Here is a 26,790-nt window from a genome sequence, read left to right on the forward strand (position 1 = left end):
GGAAAAGAAAATCGCTCTTACAAAGAATAAAAAGCATTTTGAGGAGATCAAAAAAGGATATCCGTAATTTATTTCATAAGAAACATATCACAAAAGATAAGTTCAATCATGTTTCGAAAAAGAGACTTTCTGAAACCATGCGCAGGTGGCAAAATAATTTAAACATAAGAAATAAAAGGTCTGCTGGGGAAACAAACTTTTTGTTCAACCGTTTGAAAAATATTATTCCACAATATTTAAGAGGAATGGTACCAGGAGTTAAAAATAATGGTAACAAAAAAAAAGTCCTTGAACTAAAACATTCTCAAGGTATGTCTAATATTATGTAAAACTAGATCCACTTGTGGCTCGTATTTTCTTTATTTCCAGATCCCGTTTTAATATTATGAATGCAAAAACTCATCAAAATACATTTAGCCATTAGTATGAGGAGGTAATAATAAAATTTAGCGTTCAGGTCTGACCCATAAGAACTGTGCATGTTCCACAATAAAAAATAGCCTATGACTGACTGAGAGACTGTCTCTGCCTCATGAACATAAATAAATTACGTCATTTAATTGTTATGTTGCTGCAGTATTGATAGATTATAATCCAACAAACACTTTGCAATAATCGGAAAATAAAAAGTTTGCGTGTTTGTTTTGGCTGTACACCGTGGAAATGCATGCATGCAAGCATGACTGCAGCAGCTGGCATGACCTTTACAGTAGTTATTTTAGTCATAAGGTTATTGTTAAAATAAAGCATTCATATTTTATAGATGTTTTAGTTCTGTGACAGTTTGTTATTTAAAAGTATATAATATTTAGTTCAATATTTCAGTGTTAATTTTTCAGGTAACAAACACACCAAAAATATGAAATTAAAGTCGACAACACCTTTGGTGTTCGTGCATCGTCGCTAGAACGGTAGGTAGGTTAAAATTTAAACAAAAACTATAGTAAACATACAAGTACAAAATATTAAGATACATTATAATTGTACAAAATTTATTACCACGTAACACATCTGTCTAACACCGCATCGAGACTATCGAGTTATAGAGTTTATACTGTATCGAGTTATAGAGTTTATAGTTTATACTGTGACCTAAAATTTTGCACCCATTTCAAGATATTGGCTGTTGTCGGTTAGGGAGGTTAATTCTTCAACTCACTGGAAACAAGACAAACTTATGACCAGCTCGTTACTGTTTGTAAGATTCTTACTGGGAGGATAGACTGTCCAGAGCTTCATAGCAAGTTGTGTCGCTCCTAGTAATTACTGTCAATAACGTCTGTGCCGCCAACGCAAATGTTTTGCCGTCCCGTCTTGCCGCACAGTGTCCCGCGTTAGATCTCCCATTCCTCGCAGTCTTTCGGCGCTAAATGCACTGCTGACGGAGTCACCTCACTGTGACATATTTGCGGATCCTTGGAACACCGTTTGTAACCATTGCCTACAGTACAGTGAGAAATGTAATAGCACCATGTTTTTGGCTTAGCTATTTTTAGATTTTTTGAGAAGATAGTATCATTACTATTTGGTAAAACTTTTGTAAAATTGATTGAATTGTTGTAATTATGTTTTTGTGTCTGTTTTTTTTTTTTGTTCTCGTTTTAATCTGCTATGTATTTAATTAGTGTAATTCGCGCTAACCGCACTAATTTAATTAAAAATAAATAAAAATTCTCCAAATTTTCATCATATCTAGGTCAAATTTTAATAGAGTTAACTATACAGTAAACTTGTGTATAGTAATCATTTAGTTCTAATCTTATTGTACTGACTGTGCCCCAGGAGGCATTGTGCATCAAATTGGATAACAATAACTTTAACCATTATCTTTGCTAAGTAATACATTCCCAAGATTTCCAAAAAAACTTTATTAAAAGTAATAACGTCTGTTTAAATATAATAGCAATATTAGTTCATAACAAGCATGAAGCGTAAGTGCCGCAAGATACATATTCATAAACACATGCACAGACTGTTAGGTTACTTTAATGAAATCCTATGAATTGATTCATTTTACTGTTTTATAATAATGTACAATTACTAACTACTTAATTAATCTATTGTGACCTGGCACGGAATGTTATCGGAAGAAGTGTATTATATTTGTCGGATGAAGCAAATGGCCCACCTGAGGGAAAGTGGAAAACCATCGCTGATAAACAGAACAACACTTCGCAGGGCATGCAAGAAACACGTCCTGGAACATGCCGCCATGTCCATCATAAGTTGTAGATGTTAAGCCTCATGTGCCAGTAATTACACCGGCAACCACGCCCTTCAGACAGGAATACAGCATCGAAAAAATGCTTCTTAGCAGGAAATATCATGGTGATAGTACTTCCCCAGGTGAGCTTTGTCTGTAGGTACGTCTGCGTGCATGGCATCGAACTTCGTCTAACTTTATTTCTTCCATGATTCTCGTGTTCTCCCAGTTATTATTAAATACGTAACCAAATTTTTGAATTATCTATTAACACTTATAGAGTTGAGGTCCGTGGCCAGCAATGTGTCATTAGTAAGATTTGTGATAATGATAATGATAAAAGTTAAAATAAAACCACACACAAATAATTTAAGAAAATAAAAAAAACTATATTTTTACACTATTTGCATTATCTACACCCTAATGTTTATTTGTTTAGTTTTAAAATTGCCTATAAGAATCGTCTTGTGTCAGTACTTGTGATTCTCTTCTTGGCCCATTAAATCTCATTAATGGTTTACTTAGTGCTGAAAATGGGGGTGTATTTTTCCTTGACGCACGATTGATTTGGCGGATAATTGAATCTAGAAATATAAATTAGACATTGATTATACTACTACTTTAATTCAAACTTACTAAACAATTATATTTGAAACAAAGGAAAAATAATTTTAAATAACTGTTCAGTTAAATTTAATACCCATTTAAAGTGAATAATGTAATTTACCTTTTTTTGGGTATACATTTTCTTCTTTTTGTTTATTAGCAATAAAAATTCTGAATAACTCTTTGGCAACATTAAGGTTTCCGTTATGAATAAGAATCAAAATCCTTTTCCCAATATTATAGTTTATATCGTCAGTAAGATCTGCCCCAATGGATTCCTTAGACTTTAAATAAAGTTGCACTCGATTTTTAATAAGTTGGTTCAAAATTTGATCTCTGCTAAGTTTGATATTATTATTTTTATATTCAACAATTTCTTTAGGTATATTTAAGGTTTTTGATATCTTTAATGCCTGTTTATTTTCGTTGTTAAATAATGGTTTTACTCCAGCCTTTTGCCTTGTATTCATTTGTTTTGTTTTTTCTTTATTTTCTAATACTTTAGTACTTAGTCGTAAATTGTTTGCTACGTTTTCTATAAATTCTTCAATATCATTACCTTTTTCTAAGGAGAACGTATCCACAGAGCTCTTTATATTTGCCAAAGCAATTGACTGTTGTTTTGTATCTGCTTCTAAGGTTTTTAACAACATTAATCGTTTTTGAGGTGGCACTTCAGAAAGTAAAGCAAAATTCTTATAGGTATTACCCATCAGTTCAACTTTTTCCATAATATCTTTTAGTTCTTCATAAGTTTTAGGCTTCTCAGTGACAAATCTTCGGCGAGTACTTTTCTGAGCATTATTTATATTTTCAATCATTCTTTCCCATATTTTTGCGGATTTTGGTACTTCTTGAGAAATGAAATTACTTCTACGAGTCGGTAAATTAGCCTGAATTTCAAGTTTTAATGTATGTAACAAATTTTTAATTTTATCTAAATGTGTACCTTGAGTTATGTTTGATCTATGTAAAGTTTGGTCATTCATAACTTTATTTGTATTCAAAATTTTGTAAATACAAGGCATTATATCCATTATACTAATATTTTCAATTTTATTTACACCACGCTCCAATTGTAAGTGTTGCAAATCATCCACAATCGCTTTTAAATGTGACTTTAGCTTATCTTTAGTGCTACTTGATTGTTTTTCTTCATCAATCATCTTATTTCGCAATGAACTCTTAAAACTCGTTCTTTCATTAGGAAATTCAGTTGTTGACTTACTGTTTTTCTCGATTACATTTTCAGATTTTGTTAATTTCATTAAATCAACTAGTGATTTTACCTTGAAAAATTCTGATAAATTGTATAGTATATTTCCTTCAATATTCATACTAAGATTAGGGTTTCTCTGGATGTTATTTCTGAATAAGCAATCAGGATTACCTTCTATGTGTTTGAGGTAATCTAAAACTAACTTATCTTTCGTAGTCATATTTATTTTGCCTAAATTTATGTTAAATTTACTTTCAAATATATTATTAATATTACTTTTGTTAGTGAATTGATACGATTTCTTTAGTTTATTTCCCACTCTTTTACTTTTATTTGGAATTAAAAGTTTTGTTATTTTATCTAATAAGTTTCCAAAAAGTTCAAATGATGGTTTCTTATCCACACCTTTAGCATTTATGCGTTCTGTGGATATAGGATGTTTCATATCTTTTAATTTTTCCTGAACATTTTCATACTTTTTTATGAGACCTAACACGTTGTTTAATTTGGTTACTACTTCTACAGTTATATTATATTGGGTTTCTTTTTTCGTTGGTTGTTTGTTATGCTCAGGTTGCTTACACTTAGTTTTATTACGTTTAGCTTCTTTAATGCCTTCCATGTCACCTGTTTCATCACTACCCTGAGACATATCTAATCCTGTAATTGTTTCGCAAATAGAAAAATGTTTCATACTCTTGTTTTTATTGAGAGAATCTGATATCTTTTCTAAAGCATTTTTGAGGAAGGTTTCTTGCCTTATGTTAAGCGGTTCTTTAAAAAGTTCCAGTAAATCGTTAATTTTTTCATGTTTTAGTACCTCGGTTTCAATTGAATCATCACCTGCATCTTTCTCCATATCCCATAATTTACTCAAAAGATTACCAGCAATAAAAGCCATCGCAGTTAATGTATCATTTTCAGGGGTAAATGTGATGTTCGATATTGGTGTGAAATTCTTATCACCAATAATTTCATCACCAAGTTTGAGTTCATTAACAACAAGTTTTGACAAATCTTTGTCTTTTTTAACTTGAGAATGGTTACCGATAAGCTTCTGAAGCTCGTTTTCATCTAACTTACTCGCAACGTGAGATGCTGCATCTATCTTATTTTCAGCAATATGACGATCATAATCTTGTGGTTTGTTATATCGTATATGCAGCGCACTTTGTGTAGATTTGTTAAAATCATCTATTACGTCTGTTCTTCGTGATATTTTCGGAAGTCGATTAGCTTGTACCTTTTGTACCTCAATTGTTCCTGTTTTATTTGAAGTCTTAAGGGTATCTGCAACAAAAATAAAATGTTGTAAAACCTTTAACCTTTCGTTTTCATTTTAATAAAATTAAAATGAGCAATCTGCAGAGTTTCATGTAAGCTCTTCTCATAAGAATCTGCCTTCAAAGTAGAGTAGCTAAAAACAGTCAAAAAATGATCATTTTAGTTTTTCGTCATCGACTTGACGTTAGACTTTTTTGACTGACTTGACATTTCAAAAGTGCTTATAAACTAATATCTTGAAATTAATAAGTAAATTTAGAATTTTTTTACAAATGTTTTAAGTTCCTTGAAACACACACTATTTTTGTTTTATAATAATCGATCCATTAATAATGAAATGCAGTGTAAAAGCCATTCAGGTGAATACTAAGACCTATCTTATTTTAATTTAAGAACTTCAGGACCATAGCTACAAAGCTGAGAGCACTGTCAAATTCAAAGCTAACCTTCGTTAATTTCGTCAACTGTATGAAAGAATTTAACTGTTGTATTTTCAAGTCTTTTTTCTCCGGATTCTTCTATAAGAGATCTTTTTTGCCTTGTGAACCATGTCTCGAATTTTTCTTCGTAAGGATTTTCTTCTGGAATTATATCAACATATTTAATTTTTGTTAACTGTTATTTCATATCAGAATAAATCTTACCTTCTCGAAGTATTAGAATATTTGAAAAGTATGTGAATAGTAAGGTGCTCAAAAAGTTAAAGAACGTGCTATTGTGCGTTATTTATTGTTTAATCATCTAGGTATAGCGATTAAGTAACCTGAAAATAATATTATAGGATTAATTATGAAAACACAGTATAGAAAATGAATAATTATCGAAAAGTTTTTTAATTATTATTTATGGTATAGAATGTTATTATCACAACGGTATGTGCTGGCTAAATTAATGGAAGTCTGGCTCTAATGCGTAGGCTATAGTGCTCAAAAGTGTTTATTCTTCTGGGCAGGGATCAATTTCATCAACTATTTTAATTGTGCTTTGTCGTGGTAGGTTTTTATTTAGTAATTTTTTTTTTAGTCTTCATAAACTCCTCCTCCTATAAGTAACTCAGAGACAAATAGAACAGCTTTTGAACGCAGATTGATATAATGTACAATGTTGCCCACAGTCTAAGGTAATTGACCTCATTAAGTGGAGTGAACTCCATACTAACGTTCCAGCACTGCCTACCTGAATTTAAATGTTACTTGTTTTGGAGATTTATTTTTACACTTTATATGCTTCTATAACGCATGTCTATGTTGAAAACTCTATGCACGACACGGTTCACATTAAATTACATTACTATAATACAGGTATATTCTATGAAAAAGCGGTAATATAATAAATAGCCTTGAAAACGAAGAGTAAATGTAATTAATAAAAATTTTGACTACCTATCAGTTCATCTTTATCGTTTGACGGCGATGGAACCAATTTACGGGGGTTTTCCTCTTTGTTTTTGAGTTCTGAAAACAAAATTGTCTTTATCATTTCTTACCAATGAACGGAACGGCTGGCAATGAAATATATGATTATAATCAGTGCCGTGCATCGAGGGTATGCACAGGGTATATGATATTTTCTCCACTTTAACAATTTGATCAGCATTCCCATTAATGTCCCATGTATCTTCTCAATCGAATCCAGAGCTTAGGTCCCCCACTTCATGCCGGAACAGCTTTTACAATGTAGGTACCAAGCACAAGTTCAGTCGTGAATGCATCCGACTGCCAAGTATTGGCACGTTGAAATTGGAGGGCACTGCCAAGTATTGGCTAGATTGAAATTTTGAATTGAAAAAGTGAAGTAATGTTTTTTTAGTTATTTATTCAAATTTTTGGATAAAATTTTATACGAGTATACGTACGGATTATTGATTTCGGTTATGTTGAATTTTATCTATTAAACTAAAAACATTGATAAAAGTGGAAATGAAAAGTTTCTAAAATCGAATCCGGTCACGTCACGCTGTTTAATGATCTTGGCAGGAATCTGACATGATTCCTTGACTTTACTAATATTATAAACTAGACGTTGCCCTGCTGCTTCGCCTGCGTAAATTTTGAAATGCAGCGTACTGCTGCGTACGTAGTCTACACTTTCCTCAAAAAATATGATACTAAACGTGAAGTCGTACTAGAAGAGCCAAATATACAAACCTATGATATTAAATACAGATAGTATTTTAACATATTTAAAAAAACGACTGAGTTGTGGGCGAATAATACATCTGTTCTTGCTATAAGAGCATTAATCACCCACTTACACACTATCCTAACTCGTAATATGAACTCAAATCATGGAAAGTTTAATTTGAATTCCTTCAGTAGTTTCAGCGTGATGCGCGGCCACGATACAGACAGACAGACAAAAATGTAAAAATAACAGTTTGGGTTTCAATATTGATTATAGAGAATATCTTCAATGTACAGAAATTGACCCGTTACAGTTTTATATTTTATTATAAGTAGATATAGATGTGAAAGTATGTATGTTTCTTTGTTTGTTTCCTCTTCTTTTACGCCCCAACTGAGCAACCAATCTACGTGATTTTTAGCATAGTGTTAGTTAAGAGGACGGAGAGTAACATAGGCAATTTTATCCCACGAAACAATGTTCCCACGGGGTTTGTAAAGAACGCAGGCAGCAGCCAGTATGTTTGGTACGCAACGCTGCTCATCAAACTATTTCAGTGTTTGGATGTTTTATTCAGTAACTTACCTAAATACTTTTGTATGTTGTCTATTGTAGTTATTATAGTGTCCTGGTCGGGAGCCTCTTCCTCCGAGCCAGGGCACATGAACACCTCCTTGCACTCCCACTGGCCACTCTCATTGCACTTGCATTGACTGCAGCCTGAGCAATAGTTGGCTGAAAAAAACTACCGCTTACTTCTCTATGAGGTGGCGAATAAAGAACCTCGAAATCATTATTCATATTCTGCTACTGGCTCAGGTCTCCATATTCATAAAAGATACAGCTTTCGCCTCCGGTACAGGTTGGGGGGGTTTAACAAGGTCCGTTTCGCGTATACAATCCGTTCTTACCGCCCACTCAAATTTACTTCATTCCATTATTTTTCTACCATTACTTTAAAGCTGGTCTAGCCAATGATCGAGCTTGCTACGAGTGTACTGGTTGTACACGTAAGCCCATTGGCAAGGCAACGAACTACAGATGCAAACGCCGTTAATCCGAGCAAAAAAGCAACTATGTTCGAATATAACCAACGACCGACAACTTATTTAATTCGACACGGTGAAGTTTTGTGCAGTGTGTGAGACGAGTGAAACCCAATAGCTAAGGGAAATGCTGCATCCAGATAGCATTGCGTCTCCAGCCAACGGACCAACGGATATCCGGTCTGGATCGCCTCGGTACAACCGGTTAGTAGCTGTCTTTATTCTAGACCAGTTTATCATCAAAAATAGAGTCTGTCCGTTATATCGGTGGAACATCAGCCTTAAGATCGCTTTCCAAACGTCATCCATCCATCCATCAATAATTCAGAGTGTCATCACCGGATCTCAACCTGTAGTGATCCGTGTGTTCAGAGCTACATATAAAGTAAAATATGTTTGGGAACTATTTCATAAAGTTAATGCAAAAGACCTCTGATACAAAATACTTAACTGTGATTATTTACAAATACGCTAGGACTTACCTTCAGTGCAATCAGAATATTCGGAGACAAACGGAATACACTTAGTATTATTAATAGCATCCTCACCCACTGAAAAATATACATTGGTCTTTAAAAATATTTTGAAAACGATACAAATTCATTGCTACTGACAAATTTTTATTTATTGAAAGTTGTTTTACCGGTAATTTTTATTCACACAAACTACATCAGCGTTTCTATGTAAAAAATTTAGTTTATTAATCTGTCAGATAAAACCAAAAAATAAATAATAATTTTCAGTGTGAGTTTCATATTGTCATGCTTATTTTGATACATAACTGAATTTGTGTGAATTTTTATTTCATCTAAACGCATGCAAGAAAGTCAATCTATAAAATATTTTGAACAAGTTCTTTTCTTGAGTTTTAGAAAACTTCAAAATTACCCAAATAGATTATTTTCAATACTCAATAGATATATCCAGCCATTACAAATACATACATAGTAATATATTGAATCAATGGATATATCTATCAGTTTGGCATAAGTGTATAAAACAAGTTAAATATGGTTTACAAAAATTTACCTTGTATGTCCGTTACTCCGGTCTAATCTTCGGAACCAATAATCAAGCAATAATCTTAAGCAAGGCTAATTTTGTAAAGGAAACCAATTTCGTGCACCTTTATCATATAAAGGAAGCAAGCTCCGAGCTCCTTTATTACTCGGGAAACGGGAAAAGAGAAATTCTGAATTCCAATTCTAAACTGTATCTAAATTACCATCTATGTATGGGATGGCAGTTCTTAATTATATACTTATTTTAAATAATGTAGTCAGAATTTAAGCAAGAAAGCAAGAGACGCGTGCTAGAATCAGTGCAGCTGAAATATTTGTGGTGTTCATAAAAATCAATGCCAAATTCAACACAAAACAAAAAGAGAGATAATTTTTGCAGTGCAAACCTACAACTCAAATTACGACGACATTGAAACGGAACAGGGCAATTAAAATAAATGACATTAGATAAAATTTATCTTGATTTATTTAATTTAACACAATACAAAAATATAAAAAGCATCACTGAACATACGTAATGAATGTTTAAATAAAAATGGTATGTTCCGGGAATTTGGGAATGGCATATGCGTAACAATCACGGTATCATCAACCTTTTAGTTCCCAATTCACAAACCCATACAAGGCAGACATTTCATTTGAATCAATGCTGGCTTGTTTATTTGCTCCGAGTGCATAGTAGTTTTTCAATTTAACTCTGATTTACATCATCTGTTTAGTGCCTGTTCAGTTGGTTTCTACTTCACATAAAATTGCTTGGAAATTGACAAATCTAATTTCAGGTTTACTCTCCGATTTCCATTGCATCCTCTTGTTGATATCTTTTAAATGTAAATCACTGGCTTAATTATTAGACTTAAAACGTCATCTTTATCACTCTAATCATTGTTGACGATAAAATCCACGTAATCTCCAGATGGACTTCGCGACAGTATGTTCTCTTTCGGCACCTTCCTCCTCATCAGCCTTATCTTGGTCCTCACCTGGTTATGCAGACTCCTCCGGTGGCCATCCGGATGGCTACAGCACAACGTATCGCCACCTGCAACCAATCTCTCATTTAAAATCATGAAACACAATAACATAACTTAATTTAAAATAGGTTTTTAAATGACAGCATTTCTTTAGACCTTTTTTGATGATTGGTTGCAGATTTGCGATGACGTTTGTAGAAGTGGTCCGGTTTAATTTTTGTTTTGTAATACTGAGCACTGATGCGATTCACTTCACACACATAACGAATGACTATTCATTTTAAGTCAAATGCATTCTTCATTTTGTATACTCATATTCACATTATTCAAATCAGACAACAAGGAAATACAAAATACAAAGATTTTTTTGTATTTTGTATGTGAGACGCATCTGAGAATCATAGAGTATCTGTTTAAATAACTTTTCACTTTGCTTTATCTATCAAATTTATATAAAATAAGTTGTTTACTACCCAGAGATATTTAAAATGCAATAGGCCCTCTATAACTCTGGCAGTTCCCTATAATAATGTTGCTAAAACCAAAAAAATACACTCATAGATCAGCCACAGAATGTCTATTAAAAAAGACCGCCTAAATAACTTAATAAGTGTAAATAATAACCTACGAATAATACAAAAAGTGCAAGGTGCTAAGAAAAAAAACAGGAATCACACAGTAAGTATATCGCCGTACCAGCGTCATAAAATGCGACAAGGCCATCGTCCATAGTCCTTCTTAATCTGTACGATATTTGTCTGAAATAAGCCGGTCTGTCTTGTTGAAACAATCTGTGGTAACGATGCTTCGCTGCGCCGGGAGTCCTAAGGACTCTGTAGTATTCGCAGAACCATGGTGATCTACTGATGCAGCCTGCGTGTCTGCCATCAACGGAGCAGACACAGAAGAAACAGACGTCTTTGTTGGAATAATCCAGAAGGGAATCGATATCGCTCGCGACGTCTATGTCCGTGTTGTTAGCATTAATACTGTTGCTGTAGTACGAAGTACTTCTTTTGCAGGTCGCTTTCGCTTCGTATGGTATCTCGTCGTTGTGCCAGATATAATCTTTGTCGAGGGGAAAAAAAGGAAGAATTGTTTCAAAAAGTTAAGTTAAAAGCTATTGTAAACTTTATTGAATTATTATAATTTTGTTTTTTGTTTTGTTTTTATTTTTATATTCTTTTTTTCTTTTTTTGTTCTTGTTTTAATCTGTATAATTTTATCTGCTATGTATTTAATTAGTTTAATTTAGTGTTAACCGTACAATTTGAATTAAAAATAAATAAATAAATAAAATAATAAATAAAACTTTGTATAAGATAAAAACTAATGCTTAAGTAACCCAAAATAAAAATTTGAACAGACTCTGGCAACACACGGTATTAAGGTAATGCTGATGAGAATTTATAGTTGATGGTTCATAAATATTTATTAATGGGCAACGGTTAATAATGGCAATAACAGTATTTCGGCTAACATAAATAAGAATTTACAAGCTGTTTTAAATATATCTTAGTCCAGTTAGTTTCAAAAACAGATAAACAACTTACATAAAACAGTACACAACAATTAAGTGCAACGCGTAGATTTATAACGCCAATTTCTTTTTTGCAATTCAAGAACTTAGAACTAGGGCAAATGTCGCCCCCTCGAATTTATTTTCATAACAATGATTTTACTTTAAATTGTTTTTGGAAAATGAACATAAATTATCAAAATTTTCGTAATAGACACCATCAGTATTTAAGCTGCACTAATTCATTACGCGTCCTACAAAAAAACTAACCTCTTCTTATTCTAAAAGACAATGATCTCTCATGCTCAAACGGCATATTTTTCTCTACACGTTTCTTCAGCAGACTCAGTCTTATGCATTCGTTGACGTTTCGAGCTGGTCTTTTCGAACAATACATATCTTTGCCTTCCGTAGAACACACGCAAATCTCGCAAGTTTCATAATTTGTTTTTGTATTCATATGAGTTCTTCTTGCTTCTTCGGAATCTTCCTTTTTATCCAATGTCTCCTGTCCGATTTTAATGGCAGTGCTTCCCGGAATGCATTTCAGTCCACGAGTTTTTATTTGTTGAGCATTTGGTATGGGCGAATCATACCAGAAAGCTAAAACCTTTATTGGTTAGGTATTTGCTCCGTAATAAATTGAACTTTATAAATATGCACTTTAAAGGCTTGTGAGCCATTAACTGGACTTACAAAGACTCTAATGAGGAAGCTCTACATGATCTATATATATATGAATATTAGTAAGTCCCGCATAAATAATAAAATAATTACGATATTCAGGGAAAATTTTATTTTTCCAGCCATTGCAGTTAAAGGATCTGATGAAAACCTGCGAAGACTGAGGAAGGAATTGTGGAATTTCAAAGCGACCTTACCGCTTTGAATGGCAACAAGATATATTCTTAAAATAAAATCCCTTCCTTCATCAATAGCTTAAACAGTCCACTGCTGGACTAAACGCCTCCCCCAACGAGAGGGTTTCCAAAATAACAACCCTGTGCACACGGTTGATGATCGAAGTAGATGGTCAGTAGAAACATAGAAGATGCTGCTGCCCGTTTTCTGTCTGTCTGTCATTATATGACCCATAAGTGAATAGGGAAAAATATTTAAGAACACATTGCAGGATCTGAGAGTTTAAGGTGACATAAACATATCTGGAACACGACACGAATATTTTATTTATATTGGGAAGAAAAAATTAACCACAGTTCAAACTAGGCAAAATAAAAAGTGTCCTTGGTAACCATTTTTGACCAGAATATTTTTTTAAATCGACTTCTTAAAGAAATTGTTACATGTCGACCTTACTAATAATAAAAATGCGAAAGTGTATATGTTTATTTGTCCTTACTAAAACCCTAGCTAAGTAACCAATCGACTTGATTTTGGCATATTTTCAGTTGAAAAGACGGAGAGTAACATACTACTATCGTGCTACTTTTTATCCCAGGAAACTATAAGGTTCCCACGGGATTTGTAAAAACCCGTTTTAGGCGCGGCCGAAGAATGCGAGAACTAGCTAGTGTTTCAATAAATATCTAGACGGTAAGCTATTTTAAAATCTATTGTAACTGAATAAAGATCTGGATGAAAATATTTGACGATAAAGGACGAAGCTCCTGAACCGACAATTGTAGCAATCACTGGTCATCTGACAAACAACTACTACATTGACATACTGAAATTTGTTCATTATGTAATCCTATTATTAAAAGATTGCCTTGTGATATATGTTTAAGTGCGCACACCATAACTTGTTGTCCTTTCATTACTCCATACTAATATATCTTTGCCTATTGACTTCACGCAATTGAGATGCGAAGTATCTAAATGTAAGATATTATTTTTGTACAAAAACCAAACTTCATCCAAGATTTGCATGTCATAGATTTTGACTAAACGTATACCTACAAATCCTACAATTTTTTATGCAAATAAAAGTTTTAGAATTTGGATTGAATTTACAAAAAACAATTAACTTGTTTAATTTAACAAATATAATCTAAAATAAACTATTTAAAACTAAATAAAATCTAAAACGTCCTCGAAACCACCGCAGCGAAGCACAGTTCCTAAGATACTGGCAGCATTGCCCCTTTGGATGTCCAAACTAATTCGTTGGCCAAGGTAACTGCCCGCTCTAGGATAACCGGAAGACTCAATAACCCTTTTCGATTGATTAATTAATTAGTTGATACCATTAAGAAAATAAAGTTAAATTCTTACCAGCTTCCACCTGCGTGTCCAAGAGCGTCAGTAGCCCGAAGATCAACAGCACTAGTTTAACGTCCATGATGATACGAGTACTGATCGGTCGCTCGCACTTACATTTATATTACTTTCTGCTTGATTTGACTTCGATCACTATTTTTAGTACTGGGGCGGATTTCAATAAATGAAAATATTCTGGTTTATTTGGAAACCTCCATAATTATGGAAGCATGGCATTTAAGTGGAAGAGTGAATTTATAATTTCTGTATTAGCTCCGAATCCAATTTCATCTTTTGATTGTTACTGATATGTTATAACAGGTAAGATCGCTTTCGAATACAATTGTATAAGGGTTATATATCCCCGCTACTCTATCCACATACAGTTTTTAATAATAATATTTATTCCATTGAAACTTTTTTCTTCTAGTACAAAAAAATAACCCTGACCCACAACATCACTAATAATGTTATGTTATGTTATTTCTGCTCTTAATGTTCGTTCCTTAATCAAGTATTGAGCTATCCAATACACCAAAACAATTTTATATCCGTCTTAGTTTCAGATAATAGCGCGTTCAAGCGAACAAATAAACAACTTTATTGTTTAGTTAACAGTAAACTGTCGAAAATGTATCGCATCCTTTATTAAATACTTTTAGTTTTTCAATCAAATGAAATACTATTTTTACTTGTTTTTCAAAATTCAAATTCCCCTTGCGACTTGCGAGTGGAAAAAACTCGGAGAAGATAAACATTTTGTCCTATTCCTTGGAGAAAATGGCTCCTGCTCATGCCCTGCAGACTGCTACGAAGAAATCCTTGATAGAAAATCTAATATTTTTAGGTTGATCCCTGGTAGCCGAAAAAGCTAAGTCTCTATACCAAAAGGCGAAAGGAGTCATGAATCAATCCGAGTCCGTCCCAGTGCTCAATCACAATGCGAATATTCCAATAAGACGAGAGCCCATTAAACGCTTATCGCGCGCACACCTGGGCGCAGGCTCTCCGTGACAGGGGTAGCAAAACGGAGGCTTGGGTGCCGCGCTTACTAACTTAGTTGAGTACCCCTGTTCAATATCGTGTAATTACAGATGAAAACAAATAAATGCGATATGCCCCGTGGTCTCTTGGGTTCCTTTTCCCCGCTGTCCAACTTCCCCGTTTATGCAAATCCCGCTGTCGCCGTTAGCGGTTGGGGGTCAAATCGGGACTAACTTCAACGAAAAGCAGAATACAAAGATTACATTGCCTGACGAAGCAATAGGATATGTAAATTATTAAAAAATACTACATATAGTATTAAGGTTCGATACATTTTTAATGAAGCGCTGATAGCCCAGTGGGTATGACTCTTTTTTTTTATAGTACCTAATAATTGTCGGATATTTATAGTCAGTTAGCTCACCTGCCAAACCATTACCTATAAACAGAGCAACACTTCACAGGGCTGCATGCCCTGTGAAGTGTTGCTCTGGAGCACGTCCTGCAACACGACGAGACGAGTCTTTGTGAGACAAAATATTACTCTTTATAAACAAAAAACTGAAATTAACAATCGACTTACCAGAAACGGACATAAATTAGTGATATCTGCATATCGTCTGCGAAAGGTGCAGAACTCCTTTGTGGGGTTGAGTATACGCTTTTACAACATGATTCCTAAGGAAATGTGTAAAAACGCATCTAGTACAGCGAGGTTACTATATACATTTGATGAATTCCTCAATGACAAGGTAGATTGGAAGCAGCCAGCCTTGCTCTCATCTCCCGCAAGATAGCAAAATGATTGTAAATATTGATGTTGGAAAAGAGCAACTACTGAGTTTCTTGCCGGCTCTTCTCGGTAGAATCTGCTTTCCGAACCGGTGGTAGAGTCACTACAAACGTACATACTTGACGTTTCAAAAGTGCTTATAAAGTAGGCCTAATTGAAATAAATGAATTTGAATTTGAATTTGGCCGGTTAAACCGGAAACCACGCCCTTCAAACCAGAACACAACAGTGCTGCTTAGCGGCAGAAATAAGCATGGCGAAAGTATTTCCCCGGACGAGCTCTGTCACAAAAAGCCCTACTACTGCAACGTTTTTCTTAATTACTTATTAACATTTTGGGAAAAAGTAAATATACTATATTCTACTGAGTAGATGTTTTAGTTGCTTTAATTTTCTAGGAGTTAAGGTATTTTTTTATTATAATAATAAATCGTGACCACGAGAACATGAACCATTTATAAACTTTCCTTATAAATAGATGACATGATGAACAGTACAATATTTAGAAGGTACACTTTCATAAAAATAAGTAAAACATTTTATTATTAAAAATTTAAATAAAAAATAGCAAAAAAAAAGTTTCAGATTGCATACTGAAATCGAATCCGATCATATCTCAATAATATACCTTTAATAAAACGCTGTCTACTTGCATCCTTAATTTTTTATTTTTCCGTTTTCAAGCATTTTTTTAGCAATACTTTTTGAGTTAATCCTTGTTACCTCGTCTATAAGCACGTCCTCTGCTTTTTGTTTTAGTTTCTTTTTTAATACTAATTTAATAAATAGCTTGCTAAAACGTATTGAAGAAGCATGGTGGATCTATGCTCGTAAAACCTATCTCTATTTATATGACTGAAGAAACACTGATGCATTGTGATCCGCTGTCTATGTAGCTTAACATATTGATCTGCAGTTACAGTCTTCTTCTTGAACTAATCCTACGTTCTAGACAGAAACGTGTACGTTACATATCAAAATACTTCTTATAGCACGTTTTTTATACGATCGACACCTAGCTGATGTCCTTGAGAAAAAGTTACTTTATACACGTATATATTTTTTATACATAAAAGTTTTTATTAAAATATCCATCGTATATCAATATAACCACAGCTAGCCTTCATCAACATAAGATAAAGTCCCTAATTTTATAAAACACTTTATAAAAACATTACGTATTGCTATTTTACTATTATAAATACTTCTTAGTAAAAAGTTAAATATATATATTTCAAAATATTACACATTTGATTGAGCAAACAAATATAAAGTATAAATTACATTAAATTAAAATGATAAAGTTAAAAATAACACCTTATTTTATTTCATTCATCTTCGCTGCGTATTTGCGTAGCTTAAATGAATAGTTTATGATTCAACATAATGTTAATCCACCCATCATAAATTAAGAATTCTGAATTATTTTATTTACCAAAACGCATGTAAATCAAAGTCTATATTAAGTCACCAAACTTACTGTAAGAATAAAACATGAAGGAAAGAAATAAAAAAAATGTAGACATCTCATCTTGCTTACTTACAAAAATAATAACCTAATAATGGGTGTGTTTTATAATTAAAAACCTACTTCAATCCTATATTTTACTATTTAGATGCTCGAACTCTCATTGTCAAATATTCACAACTGTGCAGTGTTTGGCGTTAGTGTAAGTTATCAAGTCAACCGTTAGTTGACTGTGACGTTTCACAGCCACGTTAACGTTAATCTGTCATTTTAAATGGACAACAGCACCGCCACTGGCAGATTACCGTATGTGCATGGGTGTTTATCTGTATTTTATAAGTAACGAATTTATTATAAGTCAAAGATATAATTTATAAGTCAAAGATAACTAAAATCTAAATTAACTTAACGACTAAACAATGGCTCGTCAAATCGAATTCCTACTTATGTAGATAAAATAATGTTAATTAAAAATGTGCAGTATAAAATTTCAAGTGAGACTTGTTAGAATCGTTTCGATTTGAAACTCGATGAAACGAAAATGGGTCACGATAAAAAACAAACACAGGACTAAGCGGGAGAGAGAGAATGAGATACTTTACACCTTTTTTTTTTTTAGTTACGAAGAAAACTGAGCAATATATAGTGCTTTTCAGAAATTTCACATAATTTGTATTCTATAAGTAGTTTAAAAAACATTTTTGTTCTGATATTTGAATGTTAACGTATGTAAATGAAATAAAAATTGCAGATTGTTTCTATTAAATTTTAAAGAATATTTGTTTGTGCTTCAATATTTTAAACAATCATATCGACTAAAAATATGCCTGTATAAATTAAAAATTGTAAACAAAACAGTATCGATAACAAATTCTTGAATAAGGCTAAAATATAGGTAATACGTTTAAAAAGGTACATAATATTCAGTCTTAAACATTTTTAGAGTTTTGGTGATCAAACAAACAATATAATACTTTTAATATTAATATTATAATGTTTGACTCACTCCATCTATCTTTTGTTATATTATTTATATCATGAATCGATACAATATTATTGTACTATCACTAATACATAAAACACCACAAAAAGACAAAATATAAATTATTGTATTTTTATAAAAAATAATTAAATCTACAAAGTTAATACAAAGATAAAGCTCACTCTAAAGACCCATATAATAGACAAAAAAAAAAACATTTTTGCAATCATAATATAAATACATTATATAAACTAATTAGAATTACAAAATTATCTGCAATAACAATGTATTCATATTTTACAAAAAACAATCATTTTATCCATAGATACATTTAATTTCCGCAAAAAACCGTTTTTATATAGAGTTTTGGTAAATAAAATTACTAAGAAATTTTAAACACGCTGTAGAAACTCTTTGCAGATTTCCAAGAACAAAATATTGCTAAGCTAACAATGAAGCCTCTGAATATAACTCCAGGATATTGCTTTTGTAGAATAAGATCCTAGCATTCTTACTTTACATAATCAATACAAATACAGTTCACTCCAGATGTTATCAACAAAATATCGACACTTTGCGTCACCACGCTCATATTTTTCCCCTAAAACTCTTATACTAGGCCACGCGTTTAACATTTCATTTGGCGATAAACTATGCATGGATGCCAGTCCCCAGTACATGCATTCAAGTGGCAGCCAGGGTTTATAAGGACTTAACCTCCGGTCGTGCGTCAATGTGTAACCCAACCTGGCCTTAGACACTACGTACGTGAAATAAACGTCTTCTAAATTGATGATTGGGATTTCGAAGGCTGTGTTTAAAATCTTACTTAACTTGCTACCTGAAAAACAACCGTTTTGAAAAGTGTTACCATTGGAAATACTCTTAAATAGATGACCGACTTGCTTTACCAAACTCTTCTCTCAGTTAAGAAATTGGTGTAGTCCACCCACTACCTCGGTAAGTCGTCGGTCTCGGTTATTATATCACTTAAAACATAAAAAGCGTTGATAGCCTAGTGGTTAGGACTTCAGCTTCAATTTCTGGGGTCCGAGTTCGAATCCCAGCACGCACCTCTAAGTTATATGCGTTTGAAGCAATTCAAATATCACTTACTTTATCGGTGAAAGAAAAACGTCGTGAGGAAACCTGCATATTTTACACTTCTCCATTATGTTCTCAGAGGCGTGTGAAGTCCACCAGTCTCCGGACTTCTCCGTGCCCTGTGGGCCGGTAATGATAAAATGATGATAATATAACTTACATAATACGTTAGTAAAAATATTGAAGTACCTTTGATGAGGTAGCCCGTACCCGAGAGGTATTCAGGTACGAAATCCTGGCGATAGAGCCAACGTGGTAGGTGCCATTTGTTGTACTCGTCGCGGTGGAGGTAGTTGTTTAACTTTTTGTACCCTGAAATACATAGTTGTAGAAGTAAGTCGTTATACATTTACTAATATTTATAAAGAGTCAGAGTTTTGACTGACGTTTTTATAGATAACTAGCGGACCCCAGCGCCATCTGTCGGGCTGATTTGTGAATCTAAACCATCCATGGTACCACCCAAACGCATACCGAAAAATTCATTCAAATCGGTCCGGCCGTTTAGGAGGAGTTCAGTGACATACACACGCACACAAGAAATATATATATAAAGATTGTCTTTAAGAACTGAACTAAAGGTATATTTGAAGCTTTAAGCGTTTCTGAATAAAACCATGTGCAGGCCTATTTACATACAGGCATGACCAAGCTACAAGTGTTACTTGACACCTTAAAATTTAAAAGACATCGTATTTCTTTTACTTGAACATGCACTTTAAAGAAATGGAAGTCTTACCAACGAGATCTTTTCCCGAATTCTCTTCTAGAACTTGCCTGAGGATCCAGGGGTTAACCAGCACATCATCATCAGTCTTGAACAACATCATTCCTTCCAGATGTTCAGTGCACCTGAATCGAAGGAAGGAAACATTTTTCAAACTTTTCTGTTGCGCCCACGGATGAAAGGTAATTTCATACGTGGGCGCATTATGTTTTATCATCATCATCAGCTTTCATTTATGGGTTATCCGTTATAACTACTAACGAGTTATAGCCCATAAATGTTATATAGTTATAACCCATAACTTTCTAAGAGTTATTTCTCCGTTACTCAATAACAGTACTTTTCATGAAAGGTACTTACTCCGTATTCTTTTGTTTTATGTACCCCTAACAACATTTATAACGATAGAAATCTATAATATATTATGAAAATTAAGCTTAATTTCACCTAACAATTATTCATTGTATAGTCAACATCTCCTGAGGATGCTTCGGTTTCGGAGCAAAACGTGCGTAGATTATAATGCCGAGGATCTGTTTGGTGTGGAGTACACGGATTGAAGAAATTATAAATAACACCATACAGATCTCCTGCTGTTCGCGGAGTATAGCAAATTAATGTTTATGCAAATTTTCATAACGATCTGTTTAATATCTTTTAATGGTTTTTAGCATCACACGTTTACACTCACGTTTTGATTTATAATATTTAGTTCCGTTAATATTTTTTAGAATTTCGGGAAATCTGTACGAAATAACTTTAAGTAAGTAGTACAGCTACAAAGCAAATGTTACTAGAATCATTATTAGCCTAAAGTAACTGTCCGTTGCCTAAAAGAGACTAGAGGCCTCACCGAGAGGTTTTGCCCATAATAACCACGTCGGATAGATGGTTGGTGACCGCAGCAAGTAATATTCGTAGCACACAGGACGCTACTACCCATTCTCCGTTATGAGGAGGGGTGTTAACTACTGTATTGTGATCTGCCGTCACCACACAGCACAGTTGTTAGAATAAGAAACCCATATTACCTAGCTGTGGTCCATTGCATCATCAATGCTGATTTGAGGGTCAGATTTTGATAGTGGTCTTGGAACTGGAAGACAATCATGTCGCTGTACGCCTTCGCTTCAACAAAGTTGTCTACCTGAAACAATTTCACTAGCTTCACACTTTTACAATTCTAAATGTAGGATTTCTTGAAATTAATGAAATAAATTTTTATGGTTGAAAACTAAAAAGCAGAAAACGGATAAAGTAGAGAAATGAGCTCACCATCAGGTCCTCAACTGAAGGTCCGTCTAGGCCTAAGACAAAGTATGTAGGCACATGCTTCCCCCACGTGGCTCTTATGGCCTGCCGCTGAAGGAATCGCTGCGGTGATGACGTCACCAACACGAGCACTTCCACCTTCCTACTGAGGGAGCATACTGTACTCGAAGGCTCGATGAGGACGGTTCTAGAAGTTTCAGTAAAATGCCATGGATTGTTAACATGAAAATGAGAATTAATAGGATTTAGGCGGCATTCCCCTCTGAAATCCAGGCTACAACAAGGCTTTTGAACAAGTGGTTAGTCAGTTCGTTACTAAAACACGCAGGGCAATTTGACGGCCGATTGGCGCAGTGGGCAGCGACCCTGCCTTGTGAGTCCAAGGATGTGAGTTCGATTCCCACAACGGTTAAATGTTTGTGTGAAGAAAACAAATGTTTTTCAGTGTCTGAGTATATGTATATTATAAGTATTTATGTATATATTCTTCGTCTTAGTATGGGTAACACAAGCTACGCTTACTTTAGGACTAGATAGCGTTAGAGTATTGTCGTGGTATATTTATTTATTTAATTAACCTTTTTATTGTTTATATCTCGTCAAGATGATTGACTCTAAGCTCTCCGTATAACTCCAAGGTATTCGCAGCAATAGAACAAATACGTAACTCTATACTGTTAGAGAACTTTTTGCGCCGTGTACCGGGTTTATTTATGAATGGTAAAGCGTTTTTTATAGTTTTAATGGACGGACAAAGCAGATGTACCTGCATGTGAGCTCTATCGATCTACTACTACTACGCTCTACTACTACTAATACTCTGCTTCACCTTAGTATAATAATAATATTAATAATTATTATTTATTTGGTAACTATGACCCATCTACACATCAATATAAGAGAATAATTATAAACAGTAATAATCAAAAAAGTTACATGAGATAAATAAATAAATAAAAATAAATATACTACGACAATACACACATCGCGTTCTAGTCATAAAGTAAGCGTAGCTTGTGTTATGGATTCTAAGATAACTGACGAATAATTTTTATGAATAATATACATAAATACTTAGGATATATATATAAAGACCCACACTGAAAAACTTTAAAGATCACACAAGTATTGTCCAGTTGTGGGAATCAAACCCACGGCCTTGGACTCAGAAAGCAGGGTCGCTGCCCACTTCGCCAATCGGCCGTCATAAGATACTAAGTTAAGGCAGATACTAAGTGAGAAGATTACACTCATTCTTTCATTCGGCATAGTAAACTTACGTGCACTTAAATGTGATCATTTCCAAGAAGGGATAGGGTTTCTAACCCAAAAGTCATAAATAATTTGCGGAATCGAAAACGACGAGGCTCTCAATCAGTTTGAAGCAGACTGTACTGACCCCATATAACGTGGCAAACGGACAAGACGAAAAAATCATGAATGAATGAAAAAAAGTAGATACAGAGATATAAATACATAGCAAGAGAGTACAATTTGGTGGCCTTATATTACATAGCGATTTCTTCCAGGCAACCAATGCGTAAAAGGAAAAAACATAGAAAAGAGGTAGGTGGTGCAATAAATAAGATTTAAAAATCATACAAATATATAAATAATATGAAAAAATCATACATGTTATCGAGGTAGCTCTTCAGGCTCCTGTTGCGTCGGAAGTGGTCCAGCGTCTGAGGCGGCGGCGGTGGCAGCAGGGCACGGCCGCAGCGCCCAGCCAGCCACCAAGCGGCAGTAGCGCAACTCAGCCATATCAGCAGCAGCGCCAAGCGCACCGGGAGCCCTCTCCGCCGAGGCACTGGCAACACAGTTTGATATTTTTTTTAAACGACGGAGTATTATAAGTTTGATGTGTTGGTGTGTTTTTGTGTGTGTGTGTGTGTGTGTGTGTGTGTGTGTGTGTGTGTGTGTGTGTGTGTGGTTGTGTGTGTGTGTGTGTGTGTGTGTGTGTGTGTGTGTGTGTGTGTATGTCTGTGGCATCGTAACTCCGGAACGGATGAACCGATTTTGTTTTTTTTTTTGTTTATCCAGAGTGTTCCTAGCTATGTTTGAGGTCCAGCATGGCCACCGCCACAAAATAACGGATAACATATTTTTTCAAAGCTCCCCGGATATCCCTGGGTATCAAATGAAAGGGTTTGACTATTAGAATACTAAACACAATGACAAGGTTTGAAATACAAGAAATTTTATTTATTTATCTTTTTCTTCCCTGCGGCGAATGTATTTAAGCGAAATCTTCTATGGAAAGAAAGAGTCTGAGGCTATAATACGCGAGCCCCAGTAATCTCCAGCGAGTGTGAAGAGGTTTAAGTTGACCCCCAAGTTCTAATAGAATACTCATTAAGGAACAATGAGATCATTAACTAGGGCGTAATCACCATCAGTATAATGTCCTACTGATGCGTACAAGTCTCCTTTGCTCGTCGGAGTATATAGATATTCTTCAAAAATGCTGGGTGACATTTTCTTCCTATTACTACCCTATTGTAAGCCAGCGGTCTCCTCTGATAAGAGACTAGACTAGAAGACTATGAAATACGGTTGGAAAAATCAGTCATCATTGCTGGACAAAGATCTTTTAAAGGGCGTTCCTAACTCCACGATTCTGGGCCGCTTGTATCCAGCGACTCGTTTGATGACGTCTGTCCACCTGGTTTGGGGGTCGACAAACTGGGCGGGTACCGGTGGCCACTCAAACACCTTGGGTCCCCAACGTCTATCGGTTCTCCGAGTTATGTGCGCCGCCCATTACCACTTCAGCTTCGCGACTTGTTGATCAAAGTCGTCGTCGTCGATGGGGGAGGGGAAAATCAGTATCGTAATAAAATACGACAGTTGGACGCACTAAAAAAGTGTTCAGCGAGTGATATCAAAGTGTACATAAGGAAATGGGGCAATCTCTTCCGACTATTGGTGGATATAACGCCGGTAAGCTGTTATCTGTGAGGCAGTGATGATAGTATTGATAACATGTTCATATATTGATAGCGAGCGATTGCGGAAAATCAATAGCTGAATAAGTTACTACTTATAGGTGTCGGTTTGTTCGTTAGTTACGTCGGGTTCAGCCACAGCAACAACCTTGGCAAAATTTGGTATAATACAAGGATAGCTGACGGACACGGACGGGTGTTAAGTGATAATGTACGTCACGTCTTCGCGGTATTCTTAAAAACCCCCATCCACCAGACAAGACAGATAAAGTGCATAAATAATAAATCCCTAAATTGAGCCAGCCCGGGACCTCCGGCTTATAAGACCTGGCTGTCACCACTGACTTTTTATCTAACTAATACAACGGTTAGTCTATTATAAAGGTTTTGTGAGATTGACTTACCTATCAATTTGAGGTACGAAACCTTGCGCTTCATTTTCCTGGAAAAAAAATGTTTTTTTTTTATAGTTATATTTGACGGACCAAGCAGTTGGCCCAACTGATATCCAGTGCTTTATCACAGGAAGCTCTGCAACTAGCCTGCACTTTGTTTTTTCTTGAAATATATAAGAGAACCGACGGACGTTGGGGTGCTGGCGACCCCGCACCAGTAAGCGCAGCGTAGTCCCCGACGAGATGGACAGACGACACCTACCGAGTTCCTGGAAGCCGCTGGAAGCAAGCGGCCTAGGATCGTGGATTTTGGAACTCCCTATTTTGTAGGGAGATACTGATATACTGATGACTGATATCCAATTTTAACTTTTGTGCGATCTTAAAACTTAACTTAACTGCTAGTTCAAAAATTAGTGCTGTCCTTATCCATAGACACCATTGTGAAAAGAATGGCGGACCTGTCATTTTAGTTCAGAGATTTCTTTACAATCGAATTATATACCCAATGTGATTTTTATTTAGAGTTAAAATGAGAAGATTGTCATCTATGGCGCAGTGATATTCTTAAGACGCAATATTTTAATTTAAAGCATTCCAGCGCACGAGCCACCTCTGTATTCCATTTAAATTGCATGAAGATCTGATGAAGGTCTTGAGCGATCGAAACTCCTCAAAGCACTGTAGGAAATCGCTTGCAATCAGTGCAATAGTTAAGATATTTCTCATTTTCCCTTTTTCAAACCTAATGTACCTAACGATAAATTTGCGTGTGAAATATTTCTCATTTATGCCCAAACAGGGAGTCCAAGCCCAAGTAGGTAATACCTACTAAAATAATATAAACGTCGTTGTAGGTACTTTAATAAATTGTTTTGCTGTTACCATTGCAGTTACTTTTCTTCGTGTTTTATGTAGCATTGAATGTAATAATACCTTGTGAGCCTTATTACGATTGCCCTTTGGTAACGGTATTTATATCTGTTGTGTGGTATACGTTAGATAAATTCACCAGTCTAAGTTTTTTTTTGGGCTTCTTCTTAGACCAAGGCCCGTTTGGAACCCTCGTAACTTTAGTTTTAAGTTTACGAATATGGTTATCGCCATCGTCTCATTACCGTGTACACATTTTTCATGTAAAGTGCCAACTACACTTGAATAAAGATACTTTCGACTTTGACTTTGACTTTAAATAACGGAAAGGCGACTACATCTGGGTATGATGATGTATGTCGTTAGTATTATTAGTCGTTATTATTATTCTTCATTAGTGCCTGTGATAGACCTACATGAATAAAGATTTTTTTTGTTTTTAATTTTGACTCTTTCGTTTCAGTATCATGTTTAATCTTGTAATGAAATAGGTTCTTGCGGCTGTCCGTTTGTTTTCCTTGCACACAGCAACGGAGATTGATTTGATTTTTTAAACAAAATGGTGAAAATGTCTTTGTCCCAAAAAAACAAAACCTCGGTAGGTACTTCGTACGAGGGCAAAGCCGGGAATTAGGTAAATGATGATTGTCTATACTTAATGATGAAATAAATCACTCACCTAATTATTAAAATGGATCACGCACACACAAACAAGTCTATAAATATCACTTTCCAAAATATTCAAAATCACGTAGGCATAGGTCGAACCTACTTCGTGATTACCTAGTAGGTACAAAGGCACGTAAATATAAATTTTTTGACGTCCACAGCTCGTATGTGCTATCTATCGTTAACTAAACAGATATTTGGAGTTTTCGAGTGTGGCGTTATCTAAGGTAAACCTCGTATTGTAATATCTATTGGTCATCCATTCGAGGCTTCCCACACTGAGTGGCCACGACTGACACTTATCATGCTCGTGGTCAAATCTTAGCCTGATAAGGCCTTCCTTCAATTAACAACTTTG

The 26,790-nt window shown here is 34.7% G+C and overlaps 2 protein-coding genes across 2 annotated transcripts; both read right to left on the reverse strand.

Moving 5' to 3' along the window:
- Positions 1-1,334: 1,334 nt before the first annotated feature.
- LOC120624974 lies at positions 1,335-14,313 on the reverse strand. The gene is made up of 8 exons (XM_039891881.1): positions 14,233-14,313; positions 11,175-11,546; positions 8,965-9,033; positions 8,022-8,171; positions 6,695-6,766; positions 5,759-5,893; positions 2,931-5,318; positions 1,335-1,441 (listed from the first exon to the last, which is right to left on the reverse strand). The coding sequence occupies exons 1-8, from the start codon at positions 14,297-14,299 to the stop codon at positions 1,335-1,337; spliced, it is 3,360 nt and encodes a 1,119-aa protein (XP_039747815.1). The 5' UTR covers positions 14,300-14,313.
- Positions 14,314-18,800: 4,487 nt separating this feature from the next.
- On the reverse strand, positions 18,801-26,558 carry LOC120625254 (beta-1,3-galactosyltransferase 5-like). Its single transcript, XM_039892262.1, has 8 exons — positions 26,443-26,558; positions 24,900-24,937; positions 23,180-23,357; positions 21,551-21,734; positions 21,307-21,422; positions 20,288-20,400; positions 19,738-19,860; positions 18,801-19,285 (listed from the first exon to the last, which is right to left on the reverse strand). The coding sequence occupies exons 2-8, from the start codon at positions 24,931-24,933 to the stop codon at positions 18,969-18,971; spliced, it is 1,065 nt and encodes a 354-aa protein (XP_039748196.1). The 5' UTR covers positions 24,934-24,937; positions 26,443-26,558; the 3' UTR covers positions 18,801-18,968.
- Between the last annotated feature and the right edge of the window lie 232 nt (positions 26,559-26,790).

Source organism: Pararge aegeria, chromosome 1 (genome assembly GCF_905163445.1).
Source record: "Pararge aegeria chromosome 1, ilParAegt1.1, whole genome shotgun sequence".
Classification (NCBI taxonomy): Eukaryota; Metazoa; Arthropoda; class Insecta; order Lepidoptera; family Nymphalidae; genus Pararge; species Pararge aegeria.

Coding starts and splice junctions, on each gene's coding strand:
- LOC120624974 (XM_039891881.1), bottom strand. CDS start 14,299: ATGGACGTTAAACTAGTGCTGTTGATCTTCGGGCTACTGACGCTCTTG. Junction 9,034..11,174: donor TGTCGCATTTTATGACGCTG/GTACGGCGATAT, acceptor TATATTTTTCAG/TGGGTGAGGATGCTATTAAT. Junction 5,894..6,694: donor CGATAAAGATGAACTGATAG/GTAGTCAAAATT, acceptor ATATAATTCCAG/AAGAAAATCCTTACGAAGAA.
- LOC120625254 (XM_039892262.1), bottom strand. CDS start 24,933: ATGAAGCGCAAGGTTTCGTACCTCAAATTGATAG. Junction 21,735..23,179: donor AAGAGCTACCTCGATAACAT/GTATGATTTTTT, acceptor TGAAACTTCTAG/AACCGTCCTCATCGAGCCTT. Junction 19,286..19,737: donor TACGGGCTACCTCATCAAAG/GTACTTCAATAT, acceptor GTTGTTTTTCAG/GTAGCAAGTTAAGTAAGATT.